General features: G+C 36.2%; 1 protein-coding gene across 6 annotated transcripts in view; it reads left to right on the top strand.

The window, feature by feature from the left end:
- The window catches only part of arhgef15b (Rho guanine nucleotide exchange factor 15b), a 30131-nt gene that overhangs the window by 4132 nt on the left and 14833 nt on the right, over positions 1-11166 (top strand). For 3 of the 6 annotated variants that reach the window (XM_034309536.2, XM_053238884.1, XM_034309537.2), the window contains exons 2-3: positions 1008-1461; positions 9430-10176. In XM_034309536.2, coding sequence (XP_034165427.2) covers positions 1050-1461; positions 9430-10176 — 1159 coding nt within the window. In that variant the 5' untranslated portion in view covers positions 1008-1049. Of the gene's footprint in view, positions 1-314; positions 478-1007; positions 1462-3327; positions 3847-7271; positions 7480-9429; positions 10177-11166 lie in introns of those variants that run through there. The other 3 variants (XM_053238883.1, XM_034309540.2, XM_034309541.2) reach the window with 3 other exon arrangements.

The raw sequence follows: 11166 nt of genomic DNA, 5'->3' as shown, positions 1-11166 counted from the left end.
TATCTGCAATAATACATTTTAGAAATATGATTTTTTTAAAATGCAATATTTTTGAAAAAAAAAATAGTCAAACATATAACTTTAAAACATTTAACGTATAACTGATTAGATATTCTTTATAATATATGATACTTTTATGACAATATGTGCATTATATTGCAAAGACCTGGCAACCCTGGCTAAAATGTATCACGAACGTTTTAATTATTGTACGCAAAATTAAAGTGAGAAGAACATAAAAACAGACATTAATCAATTAGTTAATTAATTACTTTATGATAAAGAATTATAAATGTAATTTCTTTACACCACAGCGCTGCTGGGTTCTGGATTCTGATTGGTCAGAAGGTGTTGATTGCTTTTCTATAACAGCAGCTCTGACAGTAGACACTTGTAATCTTGAGAAGGTGAAGTTTTCTGTGAGGAGATGTTTATTTATCATTTATGGAAGGAGTCTTCAGTGTCAGCGCTTCAGAAGTAAGCAGAGGGTTTCTCGCTAACAAGAGAAGCTTCATATTTTTTGTCTTTATACATTAAATTGAACTATAAATGGATGAAAATTACAATTTGTTTGTTGATAAATAAAATTATTGGCAATAACTTTATAGAGTAAAACACTCCGGGAAGTGCTTTTATAGAAAAATAAGCGACTTGTGGGTGGTAAGAGTAACTCCGCTTCATCACACCATTTATTATTTTCCTATAACAGCGAGACAAGTGTTTTATTACTTTATTATTGGAAAACATGTCACATGGGTGGATTTATGAATGCGTCAGGATGCTTGAGGTGGGAAATAATGGTTTTGGTTTTATCCATCAGGGAATTTGATTGAAATGTGAAACATGATATTATTGATTAATATTATTGTTTAGAGGCAGGATAAAGTTGTTGGATTGATTTTTTTTTTTCTTTTTGAATTATTGATACCAATGAGTAATTCACAATATAGACATTTCCAGTTGTATTTAAACATCACATCCTTCACTGAAACATCCTTTTCCTGCAGGATGAAGCTGGAAAACCCTGAGTGACCTTCCGCTCTGGTTCCATGCTGGCTCGTACAAACATGTCGTCTCCGGAAGCCGCACAACCTCCCCCAAAACCCGAACTTAAACAGAAACCCCGAATCCCTTCAAAACCCGACACGAACACCTCACACTCACCTCTCATGGACAAGGACACGTTAAATAAAAACAGTGGGAAAGTCCATGAGATAGTCAGCAAGTTTAACCACCATGATGCTCAGCCTCCTGCTGCAGGTCCCGCTGATGAAACTGGACGTAAAAAGAAACCGAAACGAGCACCTACGGTCAAACCCAAGCCTAAAGTCAAGAGTGTTCCTCCAGTCAGTGCTGAGCAGGTGCCACCGCTGCCCCTGAAACGACGCCAGTCACAGAGGAAGGACGCCGAGCAGAACTCGAGCACTGTCTCACGTGACTTCACGGATGGCCGACGATCAGGTAGAGATCTAACACACACACATGCACACACACACACACACACACACACACACACACACATACACACACACACACAGCACTTCTGCATAGAGCTAAAGCCACAATGGGAAAACAACCCCAGAAACAATAATAATTTTTTTTTTTTTTTTTTTTGCAAGCAATGAAACACAGACATAGCAAGAGCAACCTGAGAGCATGAACACTGAAGATGGCATGTATCTTTTATTTATATATATATATATATATATATATATATATATATATATATATATATATACATACATATATAAAGTATGTAGCTGATTTTTTTATCCCTTACAGCAAAAATTCTCACAATATAGGAACTCTTACACAAAATAAAATTAGGTCTAAATACAGTGACAATTATTTCTTTCTCAACTATTTATCTATTTTGCACCATTTGGAAACCTGAGAGCAAAATAAAGCTCTGAAAATACAAGTGGGAGATAATACACGATACTTGAGGTTATATCATGATGCACAATATGGATCATGAGATATAGGTTTGCTAACAAACTGCTAGCAAAAAAAAAAAAAAAAAACACAGTGCAAAAATTTTTTATAATATATAATAAAAAAAAAAAATATATATATATATATATATATATATATATATATATATATTCAGTTTATAAAAAGTTGTGTAAAAACATGGAAAAGGAGAAAAAACTAATAAAAATTGAAAATTGTTAAAATATTTAAAAACATTAACATTTTACAATGTTCAAGAGTAAGCACAAAGTTTAAACATCACAGCTGCTTCTAAAAAATGAAAAAATATACTTTGATATCTCAGAAAAGCATATTGTGATATAATTTTTCACAATATTAAAATTATATCGTTATATTGCCCATAGTTATCTGAAAACATTGTAAGTATAAATGAGAAGGAAGTATAGACATGCTGCTAAGTGTTTTATGTAAGTTATATATAAGTTTATATAGGAGTGTATAAGGACATATTTGATAAGTGGTTCCACCTCCTAAAGAATCTCACAAACGCAGCTAACGGAGGACTTTTGTCTGAAACGTCTTGTTTCTCCAGAAGCTTCCAGTACCTCGCTGAGCTTTTACTACATGTACTATATATGGGGTGATCCTGCAGATGTTTGAACACGTTGCTTTGTCGATGTCGTAGCGTAAAATCATAGAAAGCAGGAACTGTGTCCAGGTCTGTGTGAGTGGCCTGTTTTTGATGTATTTGTGCCAACAATTTGATTACGGTTAAATGGATCTTGACTCGTTTGAGCTGTTCTCATTGAATTGTACTGACATGCTGTTTATACTGTATATAATATACAGTATATTTATCATATACATAGCCTGAATAATTTTTACACAACAATGCACTGTTGAATTCTCAATTCTGATTGGCCAGAAGTTGTTGTGTTGATTCGTTTTCTATAACAGCAGCTCTGACAGTGGTGCAGCTAAAAATGCAGGTTTATATTAATTAACGCACTCTTTCTATTATGTTATTGTTTCTATAGCAACAGCTTACACAGGGACGTGTACGTAAGCGTATCAGTATGGTAACATGTCCTATAACAAGAGGGTTATTTACAGTAGCATTTATGGAAGGAGTCTCCAGTGTGAGTGCTTTGTTTAAATGTAATTTTTTAGTTAAGTCAGAGGATTGTACGCTTTTTTGCAGTTTATCGGTAACATGATGCGTGTTTTATTAACGTAAAGAGAGGGGAAAAAAAAGGAGTTGTGAGGAAAGGAGTGTTTATAGCTGCAGTGACGTAGGTGAAGAACAGAAACTAACTTGTTTTGTGGACATTGAATGTAAGGAATAAAAGACTACAGTATGAGCTGTTATAGTAAAAGAGGTAACATCAACTCTGCTGGCAGAAAGAATAATGTGGGGAAGGCACAGCTATGAGTAGATTATTTCTGTCTGAAATATTAAAGACTGCTTATTGGTGCAGGTTATAGAGCAGTTTGGGATTTTGCCAGCGAGTGTCAGAGGAAAGTAAGGACGAGTAAATCACACAACACTTTCTGTTTGCAGGTTTATACGTTTATTGCTGTGACTTTGGTCTCTACAGCTCTGATAAGACTTTACACTTTGAGTAACTCCGTGTCAAGCGTAGAGCAGTCGATGTAGCTCTGTCCTCTTATTATTTTTTTTGGGTGAAAGTGGCAGAAAAATGGCCGAGAGTATAAAGAGAAAGCTGAGTAAGATTAAACAGAATGTTCTGGACGCTGTGGATGATGGAGGATCTTCACAACACAGAAGTTCAGTGCAGAAGAAAGTAACAGCGCTGATAAGTGCCAGCTCTAAGAGTGTTAAAGGGCAATGGTCCAAGTTTAAGCGTGATGAAGACGCAAAGACGAGGGATAATGATCTTATCAACAGAGGTGAGCAACAAACACTTTAATGTGTGTGTTTGGGGAAATTTTAAACGCCAAATATCCCTGGATTTTAGGGTTAACGTGGGCTACGCAAACAGCGGCTTCACCGGCTCATGTTTAGGGACGAGGATTGATGATTCAAGATTCAAGATTTGTATTTGTCACATACACAATTATATACAGTATAGAACTTGCAGTGAAATGGAAAAACGATAGAATATTTATCAAAAATATTCAAATTTAAAAGAAATGAATTTTTTTTTCATAAACACATCGCTGTACTCCTGATACTGTGATCAAATGTTAAAACCAAAAGTGAAATCTTGATGAAACTAAGTACGAAATGGAACATATGCGTGTATATACATATATATTTAAGAGCATTATTTATAGAAATCACATATTACGCAAATAAAATTATATAATTTTAATCCAGTTAAAGAAATACTATTTTTGTAAACTGTAATCACATCAAAAGACAATTTACAGGATATTAGGAATTAACCTTGATGAAAAAGCACAAAATTTACTTACTTTATTGTTTTTGAATGAATGGAAAAAAATGCACCAAACAGTCCAAATATTTGAGTTTGTAATTTCATGATTATTGTTCTGATTTATACGTTTTAAAAATTCTAATCCATGCATACATACGATTATTATTTACAGAAACTCAAGAAAAAAAAAGAAAACCTTTCTTCTTACACATATTACTGCACTACTCGTACTTTAATCAAACGTTAAACCAGTTAAGGAAATATATTTACTGTAAATGAGCCCATTTTGAGCCTATTTGTAAGTAATTTTGATTAAAAGGCACAAAATTTACTCAATTCAAGCAAACATTTTTATAATAATTGACGTGTATGTAACTTTCTAAATACAGCATTGACATATTTAAAAATTTTTTATAAAATTTGTATATATTAATATTTTTTCCCTTTAATATTCTAATCCATGTAGGATCATGATTTTTCAGAAATACACAAAAATAAATAAATAAATAAATAAATAAATAAATAAATAAATAAATAAAAGCGAATGTTTCTTCTTACAGTTCAGTTAAAAAAGGATTTTTTTGTAAACCGTTGTCACATGACATTTCCGGAGCCAAGATGTTTAATTAATGTTGATTTTAAACAAGTAAAGTGTAGTTAATTTAATGCTTTTGAATAAATTAAAGTGCATCCAACATTCCAAAGACATGCCAAAGAAAGGCTTTTTCGTTATCCATCATACTCTCTGAGAAATAAGTGGCTTCTCGCAGGGTCTTTGGATAGTCAGGGATTCGAGGTTTTGCTAATGTGGCTCTACTTTTGGAGTTTCTCCTGCGGGACAAACTGAAGAACCCTTTAAGTTCTAGGTTTAAGCTTTATCTCCAAGAGTGTAGCTCCATAAAAGCCCACTCTTTTGTGCCGGTTTGTAGGTCAGTAGGTGTGTCTATAGATAATGAAACAGAAGGATCAAATTTCAGATCACTTGAGGCAAAGGTTTTTTTTTTTTAATGAAATCTAAACCTTTTAAGGCTAGTCTGAAAGTGTGAAAGAGTGAAAGTGAAACCTGGCACCTGATATTACTCATAGGGCCATTAATTTGTCTTCCTTCTCTGTAAATATTTCCTTTTGGTCATGTTTTCTCTCACAGCTACTGCTTTGCCCTACTTCATGTCCTCCGTAGGTATGTGATTATTAATAACAGGACTGGAGATTCCCTTTGAGAGAGAGAGACAGACAGAGAGAGAGAGAGAGACAGAGAGAGACAGAGAGAGAGAGAGAGAGAGAGAGAGACAGTGTGGCATTCTTTATGTACAGGATCACTACAGGAAGTGAAATCTGTTTCTGAAAATAATGAGCTGGGTGATTTATGGCCTGCAGAACTGAAAGTGGGGCACAAACTGAAGATACTCCCTGCTCGAGTTTACCGTATGTCGTAGCATAACTTTTTTAGTAGGTCTTACAGGATCCCAGTCCCAGTACACACCTCTACTGCTAACAGAGATGTCATTAATGTTACATTTCATCAATCATTGCTAGAAGGCAGAAATCCTTCGTTCTGGTAGTATAAAAATAGTAGTATAAAAAACACTCAAAGAATTTTCTCTTGCTTTCCTTGATGTACAACTTTTTTTTTTTGTGCAAACGAGACAATAAAGGACCCTCGCACTGATGCAGGAAGTAATGAGTGATAAAAACTGATCAGCTTTTAGCACATTATTGCATGTAAAGCACCAGAAAAAAAGAGAATACAATTTAAAATAGCCAGGGATTGTAGACGAAATGAAAAGAATGTCATGAGCAGACAGGTGTGGCACTAATGTAAGAGCTCATGTAGTGAGGTCTGCATATTTAACTAGTAGTTTATTTTATTTCATGCACTGATCATGGTCTAGTCCAGGAGTTCTCCAACCTTTTGCACTCAGATCAGCAGCGGTTCATGAACATAGGTTTAGATTGTGCAGGACGACATTAATTACGACATAGCCTCAATCTATCCAGTGAATTTTTAGCGTAACCCTGTAATAGGCAACATACAGTCATCCAGCGTACAGTCTAGCAGCTTGTTCTGAGCAGTTTTAGACATAAATTTGTTCAACTTCCTGAAAAAATCTGAATCCAGACTAAAAAATTCAGACATTGGAAAACGCATTTGATCTTCTTTTTCTCAGGCTTTGCATAGGGATTATAATGTAAGGACATTATCCATTCCATTATCGTCCTTTTCCTCTCCCAATCTTTTCCTTATATATTACAATAGAAATGGTTCTGTACATCACAGACACACTTACACTTTGCCTTTGTTTGTGGAAATGTATTAGATTTCATTCTGATTATTTACTACTGTATAAAACAAGAACTTAGTGGCTGTGGCCAATTTTTAAACTAGACCATTTTAGCAACTCCATTTATTGTTTTTCCGCTTCTCCTTGCCCGAGCATGGGGCAGCGTGATTCCTGTCCCAGTGGGCTCTATTAGCGCTTGCTGCAGCTCCCATTTTTGACCATTATGCGCAATATTAACTGTGGAAGCTACAATTACACAACAACAAAGGCGCCGTTTTTAAAATCAGTCAAAAGAGGTAATTAGTATTTCTATATATTAGAATTTAAAATGTATGACGGTGTGAATGAGGACTTACACTCACTTTGAATTTTTTAAAAATCTTAAGTAAAGTTTCGATTAAGAAATGGACCTTTTAAAACATGTTAGTGACTGGTTTAATTTAGTAACTAATCAAAAACCCATCGATTAGACTTACTAACTGTATGTTAGTTAATTATAATAATCAAATCGCAACTATAATAATAGTAATCAAAAATCCATCTAGTTTTTGCGGTCTAGTTTTTAAATACCTTTCTTTTTTCTAGTGCATTATTTAGGCGCTACTCATCCAGTCATTCAGGTTCAGCAAGGCGTCGACCTTTTAGCTATTTCTTCTCATTAGAGTTGCACATATCACATCTTGGACAGTGGCGTTCTACATATATTTCACTATAAACATATTCCAGGTTAATGTTTTATTAGCTGGCTGATAACTAAGCAGGCAAGCAGATCTCTGTGTTTATTTGCTGGTAGACTGTTTATGCATTGGTGGATCCGTTCTCTCAATAGGATTGCACAGATCTTCTTGAGGAAATGCACGGTAAGAAAAATATTTGCATGTCTACATTTCTGGAGGAAGTCTGAGCAGCTGGGAGTAAGGAATGGAGGATTTTTGCGTGTGTTTGGGGTGTAAACAGGAATGAGGGTCTGTGGGTGTAGAAAAAACAAGAACGTTCCGGTAGAACTGATGCATCCAAAAATATACGTATATATCGTTATACTCAAACTGATCGTCTGTATAGAGAAGTAAACTCGTGGAACTGTAGGTATGCAAGTAGCAACACCAGAAATGTCATTACTCTGAGAATCTGAGAGACAGTGCGGGCTCATATCTGGAAAATTACTTTGTGCTGTGTTTTTGCTGAAGGATTTATGAAGGATTTGTTCTTATTTGCTGTTTGTTACACAAATCTCATGGATTAAAGGATTTGAGAAAGAGATTAGCTTTAATTTTAGCTTTAAACACATTCCTGTGGTCATTTTTGCAGTGTAGTTGTGGTCTTTAGAAGCTTTCATTACAACAGACATGATCAACAGTTGAAGGTTAAGCATGGGCAGTTGGTAGTTCTGTGGCTAAGGCATTGGACTACTGATCGGGAGGTCATGAGTTCAAATCCCAGCACTGCCAGTTGGGGGGGGAAAAAAAAAGGCTGAACATAATGTCCTTTCACTTTTGTAAGTTGCTCTGGATAAGTCTTCCAAATGCTGTCAGTGTAAGAAACTGAGTATGTGTATGCACTGTATGTGAAGTATATGGGGTATATAATGTGTATAAATAAATATCCTATATATGAAGTAAAAACGCACGGTGTCACAGACTTTCCTGTTAAATTGGTACAGTGTGATATCTAGTCATAAGAATAATAAAATGTAACACAAAATGCTGGAAATGTAACACAAAGTGGTGGAAAGTGCTGAATAATCATTTATCTGACCTCAGAAATACATTAGTGGTTTGGCTGAGTGTTAGTTTATGTTGTCGTATGTTAGCATGTTTTAAACACCATCAACACAATGTGACAAAGCGACTAGAAGTCATTTGTTTGCAGTAAGAACTGGTGATGCAGTAAACACCACTGAGCGGTGTTTAACTTGTTCTTGTTTTCTACTTTTCCAAGTATTTGCTGCTAGTGGCAGCTTTGAGGTATAAAAAAAATATAACAGCGCAAACATTGTTTCTGCCACTGACACTGACACACACACTGTACAAATCTGATTTATAATTTTTTCTTTTTTATTTATATGTTTCATTTCATGGGGAAGATTGTTCGTGATTGTGATCCAGAGGGTGGTTTTTCCATACGTTATGTAGCTCGCTATGTAGTTTGTGTGCAGCAGTGTTACGCCAGCTAGGCCTTAGCAGTGTAACCATGGCGATAGCTTTATTTCTTAGACATGCCCATGTATAAAATTATTTCTGACTTAAAATGTTAATTTATTCATTCATTCATCTTCAGTAAGTGCTTTTTCCTGGTCAGGGTGTCGGTGGATCCCGAGTGTATCCCGGTAACACTGAGTGCAAGGCAGGAATATACACACACATTTACACTTAGACGCAATTTAGCTTCACTGATCCACCTACTAGAATGTTTTTGGGAGACAAGAGGAACCAGAGAACCCAGAGGAACCAGAGAACCCAGAGGAAACCCAATTTAACAATTAACAATTTACTTAAAATTAAATGATTTCATCAAACCAGTGGTTTTCCTTCTGAGGAGCAGCCAACAAGGTGCAAACTATCTGGGAAATTTAAGAGGTGCCTCTTCATGAAGCTGGTTGAAAAGATGCTGAGAGCATGAAGCTTCATCAGTTCAATTTGTTTTTTTGTTTTTTTTTGATTAACGATAATTTTGGTCACTGCATAGTGTTATTTAATAGTGGTAATGTCTACATTATTCTTGCAAAATAGTAAAAATGAGTCAAAATGAAGTCCTTTAATGAGCAGGGGTGTAAAAACTTTTGATTGATCTTCTTGTATTCTCACTTTCAGCTCCCGATGGTAAAGAGTTCGAGCAGCAGAGTGCGGGTTCGAGGCCGGATCAGGAACCTCAATGTGAGAAGAACTGCACTTGTGTGTGTCACCTGCAGCATCCTGGCATGAAACTCATGTGGGTGCGGATATCTGAGGAAGAGGAAGAGGAGCTCAAACAGACCGATGAAGACGTGGTCAATGAGGAAGAGAGCAAGAGCGACGAAGAAGCAGAATTAGAATCGTATCAGAGCGCGTCTTCAGAATCAGATTACAGCCTGAACGACTCCCAGTGCGGGAATAAAACCAAGTTTAAGGCGACTCTGAATATAATAGAGCGACAGCTGAGGAGGAAATCCGACCCCGGTCCCGAGGCTGTGCTTCACGCCGTCAACTCTTTGCCTCAGTTTCAGCCACACCTCACCAAGGCCTACTCTGAATCAGAAGAGGAGTCTGTTTATGAAGCCACGATCGATTTGATCATTCCTCCCAGACGGGCAGCCGAGGAAACTCCTACCATACCTGAAATCCAAGTGAACAAATCTGCTCCTGCCGTTCCACCCCGGAAGCCTCTGGATAAAACCAAAGGGCGATACGTTCCCAGAAGAGTTCCACTATCTCCACTACCGGGAGCATTCCAACTCCCAAAGCTGCCTTCTGCAGATCAAGGTTCCAGTGAACGCCTGCAGCCAGTTCGACAACCACCGCCACCTCCTCCAACCAAAGCCAAAGACAGACTCCTGAGCAACCTCTCTCAGACATGTGAAGGTGATTCAAAAGAGATAACAGCACTGTATAATCAATTTTTAATTACTACATACATAAAAGTGGTGTACGGTCAAATCTGATCATAAAATATACACAAATTCCACCTTAATCTTAATCTTTACACGTGTGTTTGTGTTTGTGTGCATTTCAGATTTATAATTTCAAAAACCTGAATAACACTTCATATTTAAAATTAACTTTATTATAATCAGCAATCATAGCAAGCTTTATTAGCTTATTAGCCCTACCATCCACATTGGGGGCATGCTGTTATAGGAAAATAATCACAGCATGGCAGTGTGACGAGGCAGACTAACTCTTACCACTCTAACGTTGATTATTTTCCTTACGTCCTGAAGTATTTTATTCCACAGCGAATTGCTAACAATTACAGTATTTCATTTATTAAAGAACGACCTGTTACACCTTTTATCCGTTTATAGTTACATTTAATGCTGTAAAATGTTCACGAAACAAGTTCTTACTTACTTTATAGCAGCTATAAAGTCATTCCTTTACTAGCTTCTCTTTTTTCTCTCTCTTGAAGTTAATAAGCTAAAAAAAAAAACAAAAAAAAAAAACGCAGCTCGTCGTGTTACCGAGAAACCGCAAAGCGTAAACTCCTCTGTCCTGAAGTCAGCTTTACCTCTGACTGTTACAAAGCACTGACACTGGAGACTCCTTCCATGAATGCTAAAGAAAAACTTCACCATATCAATTGACCTATTGACCAGTCAGAAACTAGATAGTCAAGCACTTGAGGAGCTGTAATAACAGCAGTTGTTATTTTATTGCACTCGCTCCATGGTTATTTTTGCGGCTACAAAAAACTTTGGACACAAACTTCCTTCTTGATTGACATGTTTCCTTATAGTGTTTAACCATGTGTGACTGTAGCGTGCCAGATGGCTTCTGTTTATATGCTACTTATCACAGCATGTGTGTAAATGAGTAAATTATATGTACATGGGAGTAAAATGGGGAGTGTCA

Source organism: Pangasianodon hypophthalmus, chromosome 12, assembly GCF_027358585.1.
Source record: "Pangasianodon hypophthalmus isolate fPanHyp1 chromosome 12, fPanHyp1.pri, whole genome shotgun sequence".
Taxonomy (NCBI): domain Eukaryota; kingdom Metazoa; phylum Chordata; class Actinopteri; order Siluriformes; family Pangasiidae; genus Pangasianodon; species Pangasianodon hypophthalmus.
The sequence above is the reverse complement of the archived record's forward strand: the minus strand, read 5'-3'. Positions and strand labels throughout refer to the sequence as shown.